Source organism: Rhynchophorus ferrugineus, unplaced genomic scaffold (genome assembly GCF_030347505.1).
Source record: "Rhynchophorus ferrugineus isolate W39M unplaced genomic scaffold, kcgeb_rfMv2 rfM7, whole genome shotgun sequence".
In the NCBI taxonomy this organism is placed as follows: domain Eukaryota; kingdom Metazoa; phylum Arthropoda; class Insecta; order Coleoptera; family Curculionidae; genus Rhynchophorus; species Rhynchophorus ferrugineus.
In genome coordinates this window covers 9,427,671-9,450,657 of record NW_027472586.1, presented here as the reverse complement: position 1 = coordinate 9,450,657, position 22,987 = coordinate 9,427,671, and the positions used below count along the sequence as shown (strand labels likewise).

Here is a 22,987-nt window from a genome sequence, read left to right as displayed (position 1 = left end):
ATTAAGAGTTATCTACTCTATCAGAAATTCCAGCTGTCTTAAAAGCAATTGGTGATCTAACACCTTATTGATAAATATATTTGTATATATATATATATATATATATATATATATATATATATATATATATATATATATATATATATATATATATATATATATATAGTGCATATGTCAGGTGTTTATCTTACTTTCTCCACCACTTGTAGCAGAACAGAGAAAAGGCAAAACAATAAAAAAACAAATGAAATAAATAGTAAATTTATTGATTACAAACAATATCGTCCGACTCCTACGGAACCCCTAACTTGCTAGAAGTGGTCGTGGACGTTAAAAAATCACCGAACTCCCCCGGTCGCCTCCCACCATCATCACTTCCTCGCCCTGCGACACAGACACAAATATCCGAGTAAATGGAAGACGATTAACAGAAAAACCATGTTCCAGATGTCACAGGCGAGATTATCCTCGGAAAAACTGTATTTATCCAGGACTGATGGCCCGTCCGGCAGGCAGGGCAGCGTGTCGTTCCGACTACCGTCGTGGCAACCTGAAAATGTCGAGGATTAAGTTGCGTTAAGGTTCGAGATCGACCGATTATATTCGCAGGTCGTTTTGATGGATGAATTCTCCTTAATTTTAGCGCCTGAAGATTTTTTAAAAATCATCTGTTGACCTTATTAGATGATTGAATGTAATCTTATCATTCTATCACTTTAAAAAGGCATTTATCCAAAAGAATTGGTGGAATATGTATTAGTTAAAGTATTTTGCATCATTTTGTAACTAATCCCCCTGGTTTTTGGACAAAATGGCGATTGTAGAGTTGTTAAGAAGTGAAAACAATTTTGTAACACATTTGTTTATTTAAATGAATAGTATGAAAATATATACAATGAAAGATATAAATTCCTAGACCTAACTGCACCAAACATTCGAGACAATGCAATATTTTATACTGTCTCAAGTTATAATTATTTTCTCAAGTCACAGATATTACAAAAAAAACATGTTAAATGGTTTAATGAATTAGACAACATGTATTCTGGGACGAAGGAAGCGAAAATCGATTTTAAATTGCTTTAGACTCTAAAGTTTTCAATATATGTGGTATAAACAGAAATTCACTAATTTTTAGAAAATATGTTTTTCATTATAAAGGTATATAATAAAAAAAGTATTTTACTATCATTTGATGCAATAATGTTATTTTTAATATTTATAATTTTCATTAATCTGCGATTATTTTAAGAAATTGACCATCAAAAATATGAAAAAAGTGCCAAGTTTTTTTATTTCTTTACATACAGATATAATTTCTAACAACTAACCTGTCTAAAAGTTTTTTGAGAGTTTGAGGGATTCATTGTCTTTGAACTTTTTTGATTGTCCCTTGACAATACTTGTCAATGACATCTAAATCACCACTTTTCTAACATTAAAACTAGTAAACTAAAACCAACCATTGGAATATATCGATGTTTTTTAACAAACATTTAACCGACTTCGAAAAAGGAGGAGGTTCTATGTTTGGCTGTATATTTTTTTAATGTATGTTCGCTGATTTCTCGGTCAATTATGGACCGATTTTCAAAATTCTTTTTTTATTCGAAATTGTGCACTTCCGAGGTGGTCGCATTGTCACCCATTCAGGATCTGTTCTGTCTGAAATAAAGTTATATAATATAAAAAGTATTTTACTATCATTTGATGCAAAAATGTTATTTTTAATATTTATAATTTTCATTAATCTGCGATTATTTTAAGAAATTGACCATCAAAAATATGAAGAAAGTGCCAAGTTTTTTTTATTTCTTTACATACAGATAAAATTTCTAACAACTAACCTGTCTAAAAGTTTTTTGAGAGTTTGAGGGATTCATTGTCTTTGAACTTTTTTGATTATCCCTTGGCATTACTTGTCAATGATATCTAAATCACCACTTTTCTAACATTAAAACTAATAAACTAAAACCAACCATTGGAATATATTGTATATATAGATATATATATATATATATATATATATATATATATATATATATATATATATATATATATATATATTTATTTATTTAACCGACTTCGAAAAAGGAGGAGGTTCTATGTATTCTATCTGTATATTTTTTTTAATGTATGTTCGCTGATTTCTCGGTCAATTATGGACCGATTTTCAAAATTCTTTTTTTATTCGAAATTGTGCACTTCCGAGGTGGTCGCATTGTCACCCATTCAGGATCTGTTCTGTCTGAAATAAAGTTATATAATATAAAAAGTATTTTACTATCATTTGATGCAAAAATGTTATTTTTAATATTTATAATTTTCATTAATCTGCGATTATTTTAAGAAATTGACCATCAAAAATATGAAGAAAGTGCCAAGTTTTTTTTATTTCTTTACATACAGATAAAATTTCTAACAACTAACCTGTCTAAAAGTTTTTTGAGAGTTTGAGGGATTCATTGTCTTTGAACTTTTTTGATTATCCCTTGGCATTACTTGTCAATGATATCTAAATCACCACTTTTCTAACATTAAAACTAATAAACTAAAACCAACCATTGGAATATATTGTATATATAGATATATATATATATATATATATATATATATATATATATATATATATGTATATTTATTTATTTAACCGACTTCGAAAAAGGAGGAGGTTCTATGTATTCTATCTGTATATTTTTTTTAATGTATGTTCGCTGATTTCTCGGTCAATTATGGACCGATTTTCAAAATTCTTTTTTTATTCGAAATTGCGCACTTCCGAGGTGGTCCCGTTGTAACTAATTCAGGATCTGATAGGGGGAAGGGGGATAAATCGAGGGATCATCAAATTTCAAAGGCACGTACAAAGTGTTCACATATTTTTTATCTAAAATGATCACATATTTGGGTATAATGTTATTGCTGAGCTGACGTGATGGAAAATCGGAAGTCGTTCAGCGCAAAGGCCATTCAGTTTGTTTTTTAAGCACTAAATATAGCATATAAGACCTCGTAGAAATATTGCAGACAAGTGCTTCCATAGTGTAAAGGTTGAACCGTTTAGTTCACAAACGGAAGTCGCGGGTTCGATTCCCGGCGGGTACTTTAACTTTTTGTTACGATTTTTTTTTACTCCGATATATCATCTACTATTTTCAGATTCAGAAATCTGATATCTAAGTAAAGGAACATTTAACGAAAAGATTGAATGTTAAACTTACTAATATTTTTGACCCCTTCCCACTGGATGATACTCAGCGACTCCGTGGAATACATCAGCCAGGATACGTATCTCGTCCAAGCCATCAGGACCGGTACGGTGCTGAAAACAAAGAAACAGACGTCCACAAAAATCCCGACGTGATTCCGATTTCTCCACTTACCCCCTTTTAACGAAAAGTCCGGACGTTACCATAAGGACGTAATCAAAAGGCACTAAATAAGCCATGGCTGTTGGCACCGACTCAAAAGCGTTCGAAAACATTATGCCTAGAAAGCCGCGAAAATATATTCTGGAGGGATTTTTAAAAATTGGAAAATGCATTAGGGCGAGAGTGGAAGCTACCCCGGGAATCGGGCATACGTACCCGCTCGTTTTTTCGACTGTTACGTAATCGATTCGTGCTTTTTTGCTTCTTTCCGTCATAAACTAAAGTAAACTAATACATGATAACGGTGCTCATTTCTTATTTTACACTAATTTCGTCAGTCCTGTAGAATTTGCGTGTGCCCATAACACTTCTCAGGACTTTGTTCTGAAAATTTTGTATTTTGTTTATGTTACTCTTTGCAGAACATCCCCATAATTGACCTCCGTATGTCCATATAGGTTTCAATATTTGGTGATATAATAGCAATGTATTATGTACTGATAATTGTGATTTTCTTCCAATTAGCCATTACATTTTCGTATATTTCAATTCCAATTCTTTTCTTTTCTTCTTTATATGTTCCTTTATTTAACGTTGTTGTTATATGGAATGATAGTAATATTTAATGTTATTGGTCCTTGTATGGTCTGATGGTAAGTGAACTGCACATGCACACTTTTACTTTCGTTAATTTTTGTTTTCCAAGCTTGTGTCCAACTATTTATATTGTCACTTGCTTGTTGTAATTTTCCTGTGCCTTCTTTGTCTATTGTCTCCGACAGCTTATCACGCAGTATCATTAGCAAATGTAGCCATCGTAATATTCTCTATTTGTAGTATATCACAAGTGTAGAGTAGATAAAGCATTAGCCCCAGTACACTTCCTTCTGTATACCTGTTAGCTTCTTTTATTGTAGAGTAAGCTTCTTCTTGTAACGTTGTTGCTATATGGAATGATAGTATTCTTTAATGTTGTTGGTCCGTGTATGGTCTGATTGTAGGTGAACTGCACATGCACAGATTTACTTTCGTTAATTTCTATTTTCCAAGCTTGTGTTCAATTATTTATATTGTCACTTGCCTGTTGTATTTTTCGTGTGACTTCTTCACTTTTATCTTCGACAGCTATAATCGCAGTATGATCAGCAAATGTAACCATCGTAATATTCTCTTTTTGTGGTATATCACATGTTTAGAGTAGATAAAGCATTAGCCCCAGTACACTTCCTTGTGTATACTTGGTTTAGCCTCTCTTATTGTATAGTAAGCTTCTTCTTGTTTAACTCTAAACATTCTGGCTGTAATGTACGATTTTAGTAGTTCGGTATGTTGTTTCGGTAACAATTTCTGTAGTTTATGAACAAGGCCCTCATGCCAAACCTAATCGAAGGCTTGTGCTACATCTAAGGATATGGTTGAGTATACTTTTTTACTTTTGTGGGCTTTTTCAATAATATCTGTTATTCTGTGGACCTGGTCAATTGTTGAGCGTTTGTTAATAAACCCACACTGGTGTGTTGGTGTTAGGTTTTTTTGCTCTATGATCGGTTTTATTCTTTTCGACAGGAGTTTTTCAAAAACCTCAGGTATTGCTGGCAGCGGTGCTATAGGCTCTTTCGGCATGACTAATTCAATCATCGAATTTTCAGCTTCTATGCCCGGAAAATTATGTTCAATATTAGTTCCGTTTGGTTTGAAAGTTTTTTCCAGATATTCAGCAAATGCTCCTTCTTTTTGGTGATTGTCTCGTACCCAATTCTCATATAGGTCTCTTAGAGGTGGTCTGTGTAGACATGAGCGCTTTGGATATTTCGTGGCTTTCCAGAGTGAATAATCAGTTTCTTTATCATCTGTTAAATTTCTCGAATAGTCATTTATGGATTTGTTTTTAATTTCCAGTATTTCCCTTTTCAGTCTTTGGGTTATATTGTTTAAAGTAGTTTTAGGCTACCATTTCCTTCACTTCTTTTGTATAATTAATTCCTTTAATTGTACCCTTAATTTCTGGAGCATCATTCCATGCAGCTTCTTGAATATCTACTACTACCTACATAGAGACCTATGTGAAGGTCCACAGCCAGTCAAGAAATCATGAGAATTGCAAGGGGACATGAGGAACGACTCCATTCTCATGAGAATATTAAAGTATTGCAACTTTTGGATACCACCAGAGTAGGACGCAGACTCAGAAGAATCAAACCATCTGCTCTTGTGTATTGTTGTGTAGTGAGGTGCATATATTAAAAAATACAGCAGTGACATGCATAAACATTATTTCACCAGAGACTGAGATGGGGCCGATGGGTCCTCCTAGTTATATACCTAGATTTAAGTTATTATAAAGACAAACTGTAGGTTAGACAGAAACGACTAGTAACAATGTATTAATTAAATAATAATAAAAATCTTTGTCAAAGCCAAAGTGAACCTAAACTCAATGTTGAAGTGGCGACATTTTGACGTCATAAATATAGATGACGTGAGTTCGCTGGCTAATTGAACAGACTATATATTGCTTGACATTGACTTAATTTTTTTATTTTTATTTTTTTTTTGCTACTGCATACACCAACTTGACTGTATGAGAAGATAATGTAAGCTTTGTTAGCGCTCAGCTGTTTGCAGTTGTTGAGTGTATCAGTTGGGTTTAATTCGCGCTGTGTCAACACACTATGTGCTGATCACACAATGGAATAGTTATTGCGCGAAAAAATATTAATTAAAGTTTAGTTTACCGCAAGCCGTGGCAACGTTTGTAGTGAGTGTGGCAATTAAAACGGTCATACAAAATGCATAGGGGGTGCGGCGCAATCCGGATAACCAATAAGCAATCAGCACAAATAGCAGCGGTTCGATTATAAACCCTGGCAGCTGGAAAATGAGAAAAAAATGCGTTAGGGACAAGCTCAATAATCACATCGAATACTATATTCTTTTAATCGCATTAGGCGCTTGCATGTAGTTGTTTTTTTTTGATCGGCTAGATATATTGTTGGCAATACGAAGTGTCAATGTAAACACCTGTTAAACAACCTAACCTAACTGTTAGTGATAATTAGTGTTGGGAACTATCGACTGTTTAGTTTTTTTTATAACACCTTTATTAGATACGCTTAGTACAATCTTAATTATAAACTAATTTATTACTACATTTCATTTGTACTTGGATTCATTCACAAGCAAGACGAGTGCGAGAAAACACATCAATATATTCCTCAATTATAAAATTATATTCACATAAGCCATAGTTTACACCAAAGGTATGCAATTTATATAAGTTCGTATGGTTTGGTTCGCATCAATCTCTTGATATCATGCGCGCTGTCCAGCAGTTGTATTGCTTCCACGTTAGTATGATTTAGTAATCTTCTTTCGTGTTTCAAGGCGAAATCTTGGATAACTTCGCAAATTCATTTGATTTCCAGGTCATCGTGGTAATCAAACGAAGAATCTTGTTTGACAGCATTGGATGACTAGTTGATTTGAATTTTTAGTGCAACCCCATATATGCACCCCATAGGTCCAAATTGGCTTTATAATTGCTTTACAAATCAACCTATTTGATTTTAGATCAAGTTGAGAGCATCTTCCGAATAACCATATAGTTGTTTTATTTTGGTTCTAATGTGTTTTGCTTTTTATCTAACATGATGTTTCCAAATTAATCTACCCTCAAGATACTAAATAACAATATATTATATATTAATGTAGCAGTATTTTAGAACGATATAATTCAAGGTTGTTAATGTAATAGGGTAAAAAGATTAAAATTGTGAATGATAAATAGTAAAACCGTTTTGACTGTTTTTATAGCAATAATAGATAATATTTCGGTTACTCCCTCAAGTTCTATTGTATTGTCTCTATTTATTATAGTATATTATTTGAAAATAGCAATTAACATATTAAAATACGATTTTCCTTCTCTTTTTTAAAGTTAGTTCGTGAAGGAATTTATACATTTCCGTCTCTTTTATACTACCGTTGGAAAATATAACCACATATCAAATTAACTACCCAAGCAATTATTTCCGTCCTTTCCTCTCTCAGAATTACCAAAGGATTCGTATATTTTCGTCTGACATCACGAATTGAACAAAACAGTCGAACCCTGCATTTGACTGAAAATAGTAATTACTATTTTCAGTCCCTAATTTTTTGACTATCGATTGTTTCAGTCGATAGTTCCCAACGCTAAGAATAATAGTGTTTTTTGAACTGCGCGCTAAGACTCAGCAAATCTGCCCGTGACGTAGTTGTTTTGGTCGCACCGGAATATTTGTATGGGTATATGTCTTATTCATACATTACTTTAATCATTTTGTGTTATAATTAAACATTCTAATATGTATCGATGGTGTGGCGGTCCCTAATGTATTTATACATCGGTAAAAACTCTAAAAAAATTGTGTGCTTTCGTTTCAAAACAGAAAAAAATTCTGGAAGTGTGGTTAAATCTAGCAAAGCGCGAACGAGCCTGTATTGTTTGAACATCCGTAATGTATTCACAGCAATAAGACCATTATATTATCAGTATTTACTATTTTAAGCACTTTTAATTATATCTGATGCGTAATTAATGTAATATCGAGGTAAATAACACTATTGATAACATTTGAAGTTAGGCCTCATTTTTAATATAATGTGATGGGTTTAGTCGTACAAGTGTGCATGATGTCAGTATATATTTCTACAAAATTTGTATGCAACCAGGCAGAAAAAAATGGGCTTCTAACTGAACTCAATGAACATTCACTGCTGAACGATCATCAATTAACTTCAAGCTTTCAACAAGTGTCAATCAAACCCCATCCATCATGGTTAGATTACAAGAAGTCAATATCAAATATCGGGTTTCTTGTTCATCAAGTAGTTTGATTTAACATGATAAGTGTAACTGTGACTGTAATTCTTACAGCCTGGTATGTGTGTATTAGAGCTAATAGAAGTTTCATATCTTTCGAACAGTACTTACTTATGTTTAAGAAAGCCAAACACCAATCACCAAATATATATGGTTCAAAGCATATTTTGTATTGTAGGTAATATCAATTATGTAAATGTAAAAATTAATAGCCTAATGAAAGCTCTGTCGAATGCATTTCCATCTGTATTTTCAAGTTAATATAATGAAATATTTCAGTAGGTTTGTCATCGATACAATCTAAATTGTATTAGCCAATATATGGAAGTTGAATAATATTCTCACAGTTCCCGCTTGTGCTATTATTGAGTACTCCTTAGAGTTATTAACTGCACTTATTTACTATCTTGCCAAGTGTTATACTGTCCGTATATTTACTTAGCATTTTTCAATATTCTGTTACACTTCATGGGTAGTGTATCTGGAATACTCACTCACTTCCATCCTATAAAGGTTCCAGTATTCTTTTTAAAATTATTATTTCAGTTACAGTCTCTATGGACGAATGGATTTTGAGTAAAATTAGTTGCTTTCCAGTTCAATTTTTCGCGAATCTTTTCTTTCCATTCATAGCACAAAACCAATTTTTTAACTCCGAATTACGAGATAAATAAAATCGAAGCGCACTAAAGAATTCAAAACTTGGAATGCGGAAATTATGGTTAGGAAATGTTAAGTGACGTCAATGTTTCGTAAAACTTTCAATTTTCTGCTTTTTTCTATTAAATCCTTAGTAATCACACTTGTAATTTAAAAATTAATGGTTTTTTGGTATACGTCTATCCTATATTCTCATTATAAACCAATATTTTTGTGATTTTTTATTACGATAATCATTATTATTAAAAACAAAAATATCTATACGCCCACCTTGTTTATCGCCTACTAAATATGCCCGCACCAATATTTTAACCAAAACTATTCATGAACTTACCAAAGCGAGAACCCTGGATATATAATAAACCGCGGTACCATATAGACCGCTTCGGTGCTCCCGCAGGAACAGCGGGGTGTTATCCGGAAAGGCCGCCAGCACCGAGTACATGGGATAGAAAGTGTTCTCCGCCACGAACATGAACAGGGCACCTTCCACCGCCTGGACGCCCATCTGCGTCATCGGATCCGTCCCGTAATAAGCTAATCCCACCGTCAGGGCTATAACCTGCAAAAATCCAGCTAATTAAGCGTCGCGGCTCGTAAATTTCCAGGAGTTAAAGCGTCCTCTGATCGGAAACGGGGCGACGGTCCCCATGATTTATCGCCCTCGCGTTTTCCGACTGGCGGGAGTCTGCCCGCGGGACGCAACCCAACAAGCGCGGGGGGAGGGGGGACGCGCTCGGACGACGGCCAGGTAGAGACCCGGCCCCATGTATCAGATAAAAATCGCGTTCGACTTTGTTTGATATTATTTCGGTCGGCGTTTGCCCGTAAATTACCGGGAACCCGATCGAATTTTATATTCGTAATATTAATGGGCGTTTTTTCTTTGGTCTTTGTCGCCCCGGGACCGGATATTGGAATTTAAACTAGTCGAATTAACGGGAACGGGACTCTGCTTGTTACCATTTCGGTGTAATTTGAATAAATCATTTTTTAGGGCCCAGTCTGAACGTTATAAGGGAACAGTACCCCGGAGACCGAGCTTTGTTCGCGCCATTCTTACATGTAATCAGGATTAGGCGGTCTTTTAATTACCTGTGTAGGGTTAATAAAATAATCGAACATCTCAAATAAATAAAAACGGAGATCAAAATAAACGATATAACAACTACTTTCACAATAAATAAAGCAAGACAGTTGAAATACTAGCAGCTAAATTTACGGGTAATTAATTATGCTGGTGAATCACAATACTGTTAAATAAATGTATGGGCAAATACTGATAATGGATGGTATTGATAATCTCAATAGAAGACGATGACAATTGTAGACAATAACGTTGACATGTACACGCGATACCAGAAAGTAAAGCACGATATGCCAGCTTATTCCCTAACACTAGCAATAATGAACCTCAAATAAATGGTGCAAGTTTCGTATAAAGGGATATTCTCAACATTTAAATCTATTTCGCGCATAGTGTCTTGAAGCCACTCACTATATCCGCTCTAAAATGTTGATAACTCAACAATAGAAGAAACGCTACTAAGAATATTTTTCGACGACGCAGTCATTATGGCAAAATACGTATCACTATCTAGATCTAAAGAGAAAGCACATGTAACAGTCAACAGTAGTCTCAAATGGACTATAGACTGTAAAATAAAGCTTAACGGCTCAGACTGATATTGCTTTGTAACATCTTATTTTAACAACAAGAGTAAGATGATTCAAATTATAGTTAGGTGGTAGGAACTCAGTCGAATATTATCATCAGGATGTTGAATGAGTCTGCGAATTAATAGGCTCTACTTTGACCGTGCTAAATTGAAACTACAACTGTCGGCTATCAGTTCTACAAATATTTCCCAGTAGAGCTTAAGAAAAATTACTTTATCCATGTTTATATGTATAGTTAGTGGCACATTTTCTGAATATTAGGCCAAAAATCTTTCAGGAAAAAAATATACATGGAGAAAGCGACTATTCAAAATTTTAATAAAAATAACAATATGTTAGTACTATGTAAAACTATATTTTATTTTATACCGCAATGTATTAATACTTTTTTACAAAATTTTATAGACAAAAATGTAATTTTTATTATTTCACTAGTGTTAATGTGTAAATTCGCCATCATTCATAACCAAAGTTGTAACAATAACAAAAATTATTTAATGAAGGCTTTTCAAATAATCAATTCCCATTAATTTTTTTAAAAAATTTGCCAGCGCACGCGCTTGTATACAAAAAGTTTATAATATTATGAAATTGAAAATATTTATTTTAGTTCCTTATTATCCGATCGAAAGAAAGCAATAAAAGAAAATAAATGGCACAGTCTAGACTAAAATCAGTCTACCTCGAATGCTTATGTGACCTATTTATTTATCAGACAGCAGTTTAAAATCTGTGATTGTCATTCTGGTTAAAAGAGAAATCATCGAAAGATGTTAATTCTAATATATGAAAATGAAATCATGTACTTAACACTAGTTGCTTGAAATGACAATGATCAAAATTCATGTTCATTATACCATTCTTTGTAAGATCCTCAAGCTTTGAATGGATGGATCTCTCAGAACTTCCTTGGACCACCTGTATGTCAACCAGTACAACTTCTGCCACCAAAATGGTTCTTTGCTAAAAGAATACATCATCAGAACGGATACTGCAATCACAAAATACTCACAACTGAGATCTCAGTTCGAATTCGCGTGGCTAAAACCCAAACAAGTCATCAATATTCATTCTATTATAGTCATAATGGGTTTTACCTGTGCTCTGCCCATATGGAACTCATACTGGACTACAACATCCACTTCTTTCGCATAGTCACTAACGGCAAACTGATCGCAGATTCGTTTCACTGCTATTTTACTATTAGTTTCGTAACAAGGGATTGCTAGAGTTTTTATAAAGAAGTCAGCTGGACTGTAAGATGACGGACATGCAAATCCTAGCCTAAAATCAATTTATTTTGAGTTATCCGGTGAAAAATGTAATTGTAATTACAAACAGAAATGTGGATACAAAAAAAATAGTTCAGTGGGTGTTGATTTACAAGCCTGTATAAGGTTCACCTTTCATGAGTAACAATTATTTCGTGATCAATTGGAACCATTGAAAAACAAATATTTCAGTATCATCCTTGATCTTTTTTTTCTAGAGTAATAAAACAAACAAAACGGCTTGGTTGGTGGAATGGTAGAATCCTTCTGGGACAGGGTGGTAAAGTTATGTTTGTGATTGTTTAATATTTGTGATTGCCCTAGACAAGAGCGCAAAATCCGACAAGGAAAATGTTCCCAGTCACGCCAGTAACCATGCTAGGTAAGACCAGATATCTTCTGGGATTATTTCTGAGCTGGTCACTCGCCAGGCTTAATGCCGAATACCGTGGTTCACGTTAAACAGTGGGTTCAATCCAGATAAACCCACGTTGGTAAAAAGGAGATATAAAACGGTAACAAAATAGAAACTGATGAATAAACAAATTCTATGAAATAGGTACTTTTACAATAACACTAATATTAATTACAAACAGTAATTGTCATTACTTTTCGAAAAATTCCGTTGCATTTGCTCTACTTCCCATGTATGCTATTCTGCCTTCCGCTACCAGAATAAGCTGCGTAAAGAGTTCAAACACTTCAGACGACGGCTGATGGATGGTGCACAATATAGTCCTGCCAGCCATGGACATTCTGTTCATTATCTTCACCAATTTCTGCGCGGAGAACGAATCCAGGCCTGTTGTGGGCTCGTCACAAAATAAAATGGGCGGATCATTTAACAACTGCAATTAAAGTATTATATTACCATTTTCATAAAGTGTTTTGTTGAGTATATTTAGTAAGAAGTGTTTAAAATGTATGTATTATTATATGTAACAATGGTCGGGTTACTCCATGATATTGTAGTGACCTTGAGGCATATTACATTTTAGAATAACGGTCACATAATGTAACAATAACAGTTTTATTTTGTCTTACCTCCATTCAACGAGTCATATACCCCTAAAGTATATTAAAACTGAGTGAGTATTCCAGATATACTAACCATGAAATGTAATAAAACATTAAGTAAAAATATTATTATTATAACAACCAAAAAGTACCCAATATATACCCCAAAAGCACACTCTATAGTTGACAACTGTGATAAAAGTATTAATGAATTTAACTAACCTATATTTACTAAGACAAATACAAGAAGATACAGATACAAATGTGTTCGACAAGGCTACCAAAATGTTAATTTTACATAGTTGATAGTAAGTACAACACAAAATATTTTTAATTATATACATTTCATAATGGATGTTTGATATTCTTAAACTTTTAGCAGCTCCGTGGAAAGAAAAAGCGTATCCTTGTTATTATATCAAATTATCTTGTAATATTAAGGTAAATAAAATGCAGAAATTGAATTTTCCAGCACATGGAACTGCAATACTTCATAGAATACTTTATAAAATCTGTGTTTAGATATTCTTTAACATAATAACATAGTAAGTTCTCCTATGAATTCTTAAACTATATTTCTGCATAACATAGTTTCTTTTTCTTTGATTGACTTCAGTGCCAATATTTGGATTCATCATTGTCTGTAAATAAGCATTATTCTACATTTACCAGATATTTGACATTGGGTTTTTGCAATCTAGTCTTAGTAGAATCTGCTTGACATCTGTTGAAGGCTTGATTTTTTTATCATTTAATTATTACATTGTTACTAGTCGTTACAGACTAACCTACAATTTGTCTTTATGATAACTTAAATCTAGGTATACAACTAGGAGGACCCATCGACCCTATCTCAGTCTATGGTGAAATAATGTAGTATTTGGGTGCGCCCACAATACTTTCAGAACTTGGTTCTGAAAATTATGTATTTTTTTTATGTTACTCTTTGCAGAATATCCCCATAATTGAACTCCCTATGTCCATATAGGTTTCAGTATTTGCTTATATAATAGCAATTTATTATGTAGTGATAATTGTGATTTTATTCCAATTAGTGAATACATTTTCCTATATCTCAATTCATATTCTTTTCTTTTCTTCTCTATATGTTCCTTCCAGCGAAGTTTTGCATCAAGATTCATTCCGAGATATTTATCGTTGTTGCTATATGGAATGATAGTATTATTTAATGTTGTTGGTGCTTGTACGGTCTGATTGTAGATGAACTGCACATGCACAAAGTTACTTTTATTAATTTTTATTTTCAAAACTTGTGTCCAATTATTTATATTGTCACTTGCCCGTTATAATTTTTGTGTGGCTTCTTCACTGTTGTCTCCGACAGGTATAATCACAGTCTCATCAGCAAATGTAGCCATCGTAATATTCTCCATTTGTAGTATATCACAAGTGTAAAGTAGATAAAGCATTTGCCCGAGTACACTTCCTTGTGGTACACCTGCTTTAGCTTCTTTTATTGTAGAGTAAGCTTCTTCTTGTTTAACTCTAAACATTCTGGCTGTAATGTACGATTTTAGTAGCCCGGTGTGTTGTTTTGGTAACATTTTCTGTAATTTATGAACAAGGCTTTCATGCCAAACCTTATCGAAGGCTTGTGCCTCATCTAAGGATATGGCTGAGCATACTGTTTTACTTTCGTAGGTTTTTTCGAACACCTGTTATTCTGTGGACCTGGTCAATTGTTGAATGCTAATACACCTAATCTGATGTGTTGGTATTAGGTTTTTTCTCTCTATGATCGGTTTTATTCTTTTCAACAGGACTTTTTCAAAAACCTTAGATATTACTGGCAGCAGTGATATAGGTCTAGAGGTTTTTATTTCGTTTGAAGGCTTGAATTTAATTAATATTTCTGTTTATATATTGATAATATATGGTCATTCACTAGTGAATAGCAATAAATGTTCAGTGAGTTCAGATGTAGGAACATATACTGACTTCATGTGCTCTTGTAGGACTAAACCAGTAAATATAGTTTCCTATATTATTTGGTAAATAGGAAAAGGAAAAAATTAATAGGGAATCAAACAAAACAAATAAGGCATGTCCTCAAATATTATCAACAGAGTTATTTACCTCAATATTACGTTAATTACGGTTTAAATATAGTTAAAGGTTCTTAAAGTAGTAAATATTTACACTAGAGTAGTCTTGTTCAAACTATATCGGCTGGTTCACGCCTTGCAATATTTAACCACATTTCTCTAACCTTTTTCTGCCTTAGAACGAAAATTCACAACTTGCTTTAGTTTTTACCGATGTATATTTAGATTAGGTATACTCATACCATCGATGCACATTCTGTCTAATTATAACACAAAATTATGAAAATATTATTTAAATTAAACCTGTACCCATACAAACCGTCTAGTACGACCAAAACAACGTCACGGGCAAATTTAAGGTGCATTAGCGCGCATACACTGGAATTTTGTTGCAGAATTGACTTTTATTCCCACTAAAGAAAATACGTAAAATTGTCATAAAGTAATTTTTCAAAAATTGTCATCTAGCCTACAACCTTATTGTTTCTAAACTTTTATATGTTCATTATCACGCAAATTATGTCTTCTATTCGTAAGTTGCAAAAGAAAACCACCCGATTTAAAAACCCCTTAACATATTTTCATTTATTTTTTTTTAATTTCGTCGCGACTCTTTACCGCCATAACTCAAACACTTTAAAAGAGATAAAAAACCAGCCCCCGTCTCTTTCGACTCGAGCCGTAACATCTTCCAGATGAAGGTCCCATCGACCCGTTTCCGAACCGAAACTCTCATAAAAAAACATCAATTTTTTCGTTATCTCGCGCCTCTCGCCGTTAGTTCGATTCCCGCGCGCTGAGAAGGAAGACGGGAAGAAAGGGTAGGGCCCGGGTTCGGAAAACACCGATAAAAGCTGGATCCAGCGTGCCCGACCGGCCGATGATAAATTTCTCTCGGTTGGCGTTATGACTGATGAATTACGAGACAAATTGATCTCGATGGCGCGGCTACGATACGCAGAAAAAAGCGACGAGACTTTTATGGGTCTCCTTGACGATATTTTTGTCTCAATTTTCGATAGATAAATATGTCCAGAGGATTGTTGAGTGTCTGTGATGGGACGTTGACGCGTTTAGACGGCGTGAGTGGCGAGAGTTTGGATGAAATCGTTGTAAAATTGTTGCTAACAGAAAAAACGTCGAATATTTTCTTGTATTTTTCTTTGACGATTTATTGATATCATTTATTGAATCTACATCGCTATATTAGATATATATTAGCTACTTGGATATATTTTAATCAGCAATATAATTATAATGATAAGAATTACTGTAAATAACTCTTAAACAACCAAACCTAACTGTTAAATTTAATGGTTTTGACCTTTCTCTATATATAATAACAGTTTTGTAGGTAGTATTTTTATTAATGAGTATTATTGAAGAGATCTACTGCCGAAACCCATCAAGCACTTCCTTTGTCAACCAGTTTATCTTTAAAAATCACAAATTTCCATATCTATGGAATGGTTTCCCAGCTATGGTGACTCCAAATTCCAATAGTATACAGATAAGAAATTGAGCTACTGACTTGCATCTTTGGTGGCCGTTCGCCCTTCACCTTTCACCCCTTGCAAGCTTCTGTGAAACTATGTTAACTCACAACAACTTCATTCCGCCTTACACCTTGCACAGTGATACATCTTTCGGAAATCTTCGGACTAGGGGTCTTTTCAAAGCTTGAATGTTTCTAATTTGGAATAGTTTATGTCTAGTGGTCGTTCTTCCAATCTTCAATCCAACTTTTGAGGCTTTACAGCTTCAGCTAAGAGACTTTTGCGAGAACTTCACTTAACTACACCAAGAAACGCTTCGAGTAACTGCTGAAACATTGCCAATCCAACGCAAACCAGTCTTCCTTTCTTGATAATTAATTTAATTTCACTTAATTCAATAGATTCAGAAGAGAACACAAACAAAAATACTACTAATTACCTTGAAAATATTAATTTATTTAACAGAAAGGAGAAGCGACTTATTGAACTACGATGCAAAGCGCCATTGAAGGTAAAAACAGACCAACCCGTTATACTCGTTCAGCATTCAGGTAGTCCAAAAACCGATAGGCTGATAGTCTGGGTTGTATTACATAACATACATGTAGAGATTTATTTTTTCATTATAACGCAATAATGAAAATTTTGACTTTTTATATCACATATAAATAATAATTTTTAAAAAATATATTGGAAGAAATTGAGACTTGAACTGGCATTGACCCCAGTCACGGTCACAGCTTCACATAGAGGGATGGAAGCTACACGCCCATAGATGGAAGCTTCCTCAAAAAAAAATACAACAAACAGTTTAAAAGTTGTAAGTTGAACAAAAATTTAACGCAGTATTGACATTATCACCATAAGTTTCTAAACGTATTTGATTGGTTTAGAAAACCGTTATGTTATGGAGATAAATGTTAACTATAGCGTCTGCATATAAGACCTTCTGCAACAAAATATGTGCTGGTTTTGAAGAAGATTTCCGAGCTATATATTTTTATAAATATAGGGTATGTTTATATACGTATAAGCAGATGAAATGTACAATTCATTTCATCATGATTTATCTAGCAAACTTAAACATCAAAAGAAACAAAATAATAATAATAAGAATATAGCGAGACAAAATATTTGGGAATAAGTTGATAATTCTAACATTTGCACAATATAACAGAGCGTAAGTTTAGTTTTTTTCATGTTATATCTAGTCATATATGACTTAAAATAAAAAAACTCACCTCTGTCGCAAATGTCAGTCTCTTTTTCTCTCCACCGGAGAGTCCTTTGGTTTGTCCTAGAGCCCCGATTTTTGTCTGCATACATTTAGTTAAACCCAGTTGCTTCAGAATCATTTTTATTTTATTTTGTTTCTCTGTCGAGGTAATTTTTCGATCTAGTTTGAGGTGGGCCTGCAAGAATATTGTAATGTTATGTTCCCAATTTAATTTCCCTAATACCATAATGTTCATATGTTCCAGAACTGTTAACGAAGGAACGAAGAGGTCTTCTTGCGGCATGTAACCGCTCATATATTTCATATAGTCTCCAATAGGTCGTCCATTGATGAGTATATCTCCTTCAACTTGCATGTCGGCTCTTTGACGGTATCCCAGAGCTGTCATCAAAGTACTCTTTCCCGCACCACTGATATATTGGAAAAGCAACTCGATATTATCAACGAATCGATCAATATCATCAATATATGTTACCTGGCTCCCATGATGGCCGCCAAGCTGCCAGGCTTCAAAGCCCCCGTGACTATAACACCATAATGAGATCATTGAAGTTGAATCACGTTAAAATTACTTACCGTTGTTGATGATTTGCTTGAAGACGACTTTACGATTCACTGGTACTTTCACCGACACAGTGAGGTCGTTCCATGCCAAGGTGACGCCTTCCTCCAAGGGGGACCACCTGGAGTAACTTCTGCATTTTGTTTGAGTGTATCCGCTGTTCTCCAAACCATCGGTATCAGCCTATAAATAACAAGAACGTGAATAAATACTTTTTATTATTTATATATTTATTCTTGTAATTTACAATCTTGTTTTCATTTTACGTACAGTATTTTTAAAATCAAAACATATTGTCTATATAACAATTTATATTTTGGTATGCATTTAACGAGGAGACTCAATTTACAACTAAAAACAACCCGGCATGTTGACTCTATAAACTCGATCCCTAATAGCCGGCGCTTCTCTATTTTATAATTTTGTTGTTGTAATGGCGAATGCACGTCGAACAAAAAAAACCGTTGTTTATACGAATCATATCGAACCAATCTAAAACAAATACAGCACGAAACATATTCTAATTATCGAAATAAACAAAACTCGACCCTCCGGTAAACCGAATATTAATTAATTTAATTCCTAGTGGAGTTATTGCATCCTGGTCTAAACAAGGATCCACTAAAACAAATAAAAAAATATATTAACGCTTTATCTGTTTCTATCATATTTATCGATCATTAGGTATTTACAAATAAAAATACAAAGAGTGCTTTGCTGGCTCGTATACAGACAGGACCAAAATTAAAGGGTTTTCCACGGTTTCGGCAGATATGAAAAAGCGGTTAAGCCTGTAGAAAATTAACTCTTATCTGACAAAACAGAATAATAAAATTATAGAGATGAAATAAGGGGCACCAAGAGAGGAAAAATGTCAAAACCATCGAATTTAACTGTTAGGTTAGGTTGTTTAACAAGAGTTTAAATTGATTCTTGAGTTGTTCTAATTTTTAGGATAGAGTCATAATAAAAGATCATAATAGACTAACAGAAACAAATAGGAAAAGCTTGTTAACAACTGGAGTAGGAGAAGAAGAGATACAGAAGGGAACAAGAGGTGGAAATATAAAAATAATGATATGAAACACTATCAGGAAAAGGCTAGACATTTTAACACTAACTACTTAATGTAGAAATAGATACACTAAGGGACAAGAACATTTAAAAAAAACACAAATAAAAAATAAATAATAAGAGAAAGAGTTGTCAGACAACAACTAAAACCATATCTAATAGATGCAAGATAACAAGGAAATCAAACAATGATCGCGTATAAGAAATAATAATAAGAAATTGATATCAGAAGAAATAAAGAGAAAGAATAGAATTAAAAAAAGGACAGAGAAGCTAAGAAAGAACAAAATGGAAAAAAAGAAAAAATAAAGGAAAATAACAATATAAAAAATGTGGATAAAATGAAATTAAAAAATCACTTGCCTTGCCATTTCAACGAACTAACCCTCTGATTTCAAATCCATGTAAAAAGAGCAGGAAGTTACATTAAATAACACAACGAATAAGAGAACATTAATAGAAAACCATAAAAAGGAGGAACAAACAGAAAATAAAATAAAAAATATGAAAGAAACGAAAAAATGCATAAAAAATAACCGAGAGCTCCAAGGATGTAAAGTTGTAAAATCCAACGAGAATCGAACGACTATGGTTCGAACCCCCTTAACCAGTAAGATCATCCGAGATAAACCTTTGGTGATAAAAAGGAGATTTCGTATGCTATTATAAGGCAGTTTCTCACGGTAACACAGATCCGGATAATATACAATGACTTCAATGAAACAACTTCAGGAATCCCCACTACATAAAGTATAGCGGGATCAAATTGAATATTCCTGGTGGTTAATACGTGTCGCCTCTGCGGTACTTCATGCAAAATGTTCATGTGTGTAGCTCCAGAATTTGTAAAATATATGTTTTTTTTAATTTAATCCTTTTTACCAACAAGGATTTATCTGGACTGGACTTACAGTTTAACGTGGACTCCAAACCACGATCCTCAACATTAAGCCTACCGACTGGCGAGTGACCAACTTTAGAAATCATCCCAGAAGACATCCGGTCTTACCCAGCCTGGTTACTGGCGTGACTTGGATCATTTTCCTTGTTGGATTTTATACTCTTGCCTGGGACAATCACAAATTTGAAACAATCACATACATAAATTTACGACCATGCCCCAGCAGGATTCGAACCCGCGGTAATCGCAACAGTAGGAGGACCGTCCTATCACCTTCACCACTGCGCCACCAAGCCGGATTTAAGTAGCGTATTTGAAATATAAAATACAAAATGCACTATATTTCATTATTTTTATTTAAAATACAAAATACAGTCAGGTGTTAGCTGACGCAAATAGAATATGACTAGAACTAATCCAGTCCAGTCTTTTAATTCGTAAAAGAAGAATTTTCTGTCAAAAACACTACATTTTTAAAGGTAGTATCAGAAAAAGAGCCTCTTTTTGGGGAATAAATAGAACCAGCTAAATAAGATACTATTCTACAGGCCCTGATGTGGACAAATTTGTGTTATATTTCTTGAACAATTTTTTTTATATTTGGAGACCGTTCAGTGATGGTAAATTGTTTGATATCTGTGATTAATCACTGCCCTTGTTCACAAAAACAATAAAATCGTCATGTTCTTTGTTAGTATTCCTACTCCTAATAATGCAAGGCGTTAATTGAAGGATTTTATTTCATTTGGTTCTCGCAAACAACGCATTTTGTAACTGGGGTTGTAGCATGTTGCTAATATGGCTCCATTTATTTCAGGTGACAGTTGAAAAAATTTACCAACAGACATTAAAATAAACAGAAATTTGAAAATTGGTCCCAATTGTTGCCCTGAATGTAATCTAAAGCTATAGCAATTGGTTCTAATACCTCAATGAATTTCTCCTAGTCCAATGGCTGGAAAAGTGTTAGCTTTACCCAGATTATCATCTAAAGTAATGTAGTTTTGATTTACTTCTCATATGCTGTACTGTAGACTGATAAAAAGATTTTCATCCTGTAGGTCACGAATATGTTATCTGATTTCCAAGACAGTAACGACTTTAGTGGATTTGGGCTGAATTATAAATGTATTCATGTACAAATGTATAACAGAGCTATGTGGGAATTGGGCACGCGATAATCACCAAAAGGCAGAACCATTTGCTGAATATCTGGAAAAAACTTTCAAACCAAACGAAACTAATATTGAACATAATTTGCCGGACATAGAATCTGAAAACTCGATGATTGAATTAGTCACGCCTCTTTCGGCCAAAGTTATTAAAAATGACATTAACCCCATGAAATCACCAGGCTACGATTTAGTAACTTACTGCAAAGGAGAATTACTGCAAAAACTACCAAGAAAGGGGAATTATAAAACTACTGTCAGTAATATCTAAGGTTTATGAAAAAGTTCTGTTGAAAAGAATAAAACCGATCATAGAGAGAAAATAAACAGACCGTACAAGCACCAATAACATTAAATAACACTATCATTCCATATAGCAACAACGCTAAATATCTTAGAATGAATCTCGATGCAAAACTTTGCTGGAAGGAACATATAAAGAAGAAAAGAAAAGAACTGGAATTGAAATATAGAAAAATGTACTGACCAATTGGAAGAAAATCACAATTAACAGTACTTAATAAATTGCTATTATATAAGCAAATACTAAAACGTATATGGACATACGGAGTTCAATTATGGGGATGTTCTGCAAAGAGTAACATAAATCAAATACAAATTTTTCAGAACAAAGTCCTGAGAGGTATTGTGGGTGCACCCAAATACTATAGGACTGATTACCTACATCGAGACCTTCAAATACCCACAATCAGTCAAGAAATCAAGACAATTGCAAGGAGGTATGAGGAAAGACTCCAGTCTCATACTAATATTGAAATATTGCAACTTTTGGATAACACCAGAACAGGACACAGGCTCAAAAGAATAAAACCATCTGATCTTGTATAGTGTTGTGTAGTGAGGTGCATATATTAAAAAATTCAGCAGTGACATGTATAAACATTATTTCATTCATATTTATTCATAGAGCCGATGGATCCTCCTAGTTATATACCTAGATTTAAGTTATTATAAAGACAAATTGTAGGTTAGACGGAAACGACTACAAACAATATATTAATTAAATAATAAAAATAATGTACAAATGTATATTAATGTCATCAATATTTTGAATACTAACTAGAAAATAGCTCAGAGTCAGGTAATTGATTATTAGGTGGCAATTAAATTGCATATATCATATATATTTGAGTTTCAACTGCGTATTTTAATTAACTGTAGTTCAAATACTGCCTAACCCTGTGTGACCGATTGTGCACCATAAAAGATGTCTCAAAACATTCTTGATAGTAAACTATCGCCCATATTAAACAATACTCACATCACAGCCAGGTAAGTCATCATTGGCGTTAGTTTGAAGAGGTATCAGTTCCTCGATGATCCCATCATCAATCTTCAGCTTCTTCAACATCACACACCTTACTTACCCAATGACCAATGAACTACTGTTAAAATAACCCTCTTCCTATTGTCTTATATATCACACGGATTTCCGATTTTGAAACTGATACGTCAGTTCATTCAGTTGTCTAGAAATAGTGTGCTACTACTATCGTACTAGTTTACACGGGATTATATATCGAAACCTGTCATATATGTAGTTATTGAATTAACATAAACCTTATATCCCCGGGACCCAGTCTGCGGTAAAGTGA

At 33.7% G+C, this 22,987-nt stretch overlaps 1 protein-coding gene across 1 annotated transcript; it reads right to left on the bottom strand.

Annotated features, from left to right (window-relative positions):
* Nucleotides 1-291: 291 nt before the first annotated feature.
* Nucleotides 292-22,743, bottom strand: st (ATP-binding cassette transporter scarlet). The gene is made up of 13 exons (XM_076410598.1): nt 22,654-22,743; nt 18,239-18,407; nt 18,138-18,186; nt 17,667-18,072; nt 12,456-12,694; nt 11,673-11,859; nt 11,588-11,616; nt 11,433-11,538; nt 9,230-9,457; nt 6,107-6,242; nt 3,384-3,489; nt 3,222-3,322; nt 292-550 (listed from the first exon to the last, which is right to left on the bottom strand). Exons 1-13 carry the CDS (start codon nt 22,741-22,743, stop codon nt 372-374), a joined length of 2,025 nt encoding a protein of 674 aa, XP_076266713.1. The 3' UTR covers nt 292-371.
* Between the last annotated feature and the right edge of the window lie 244 nt (nt 22,744-22,987).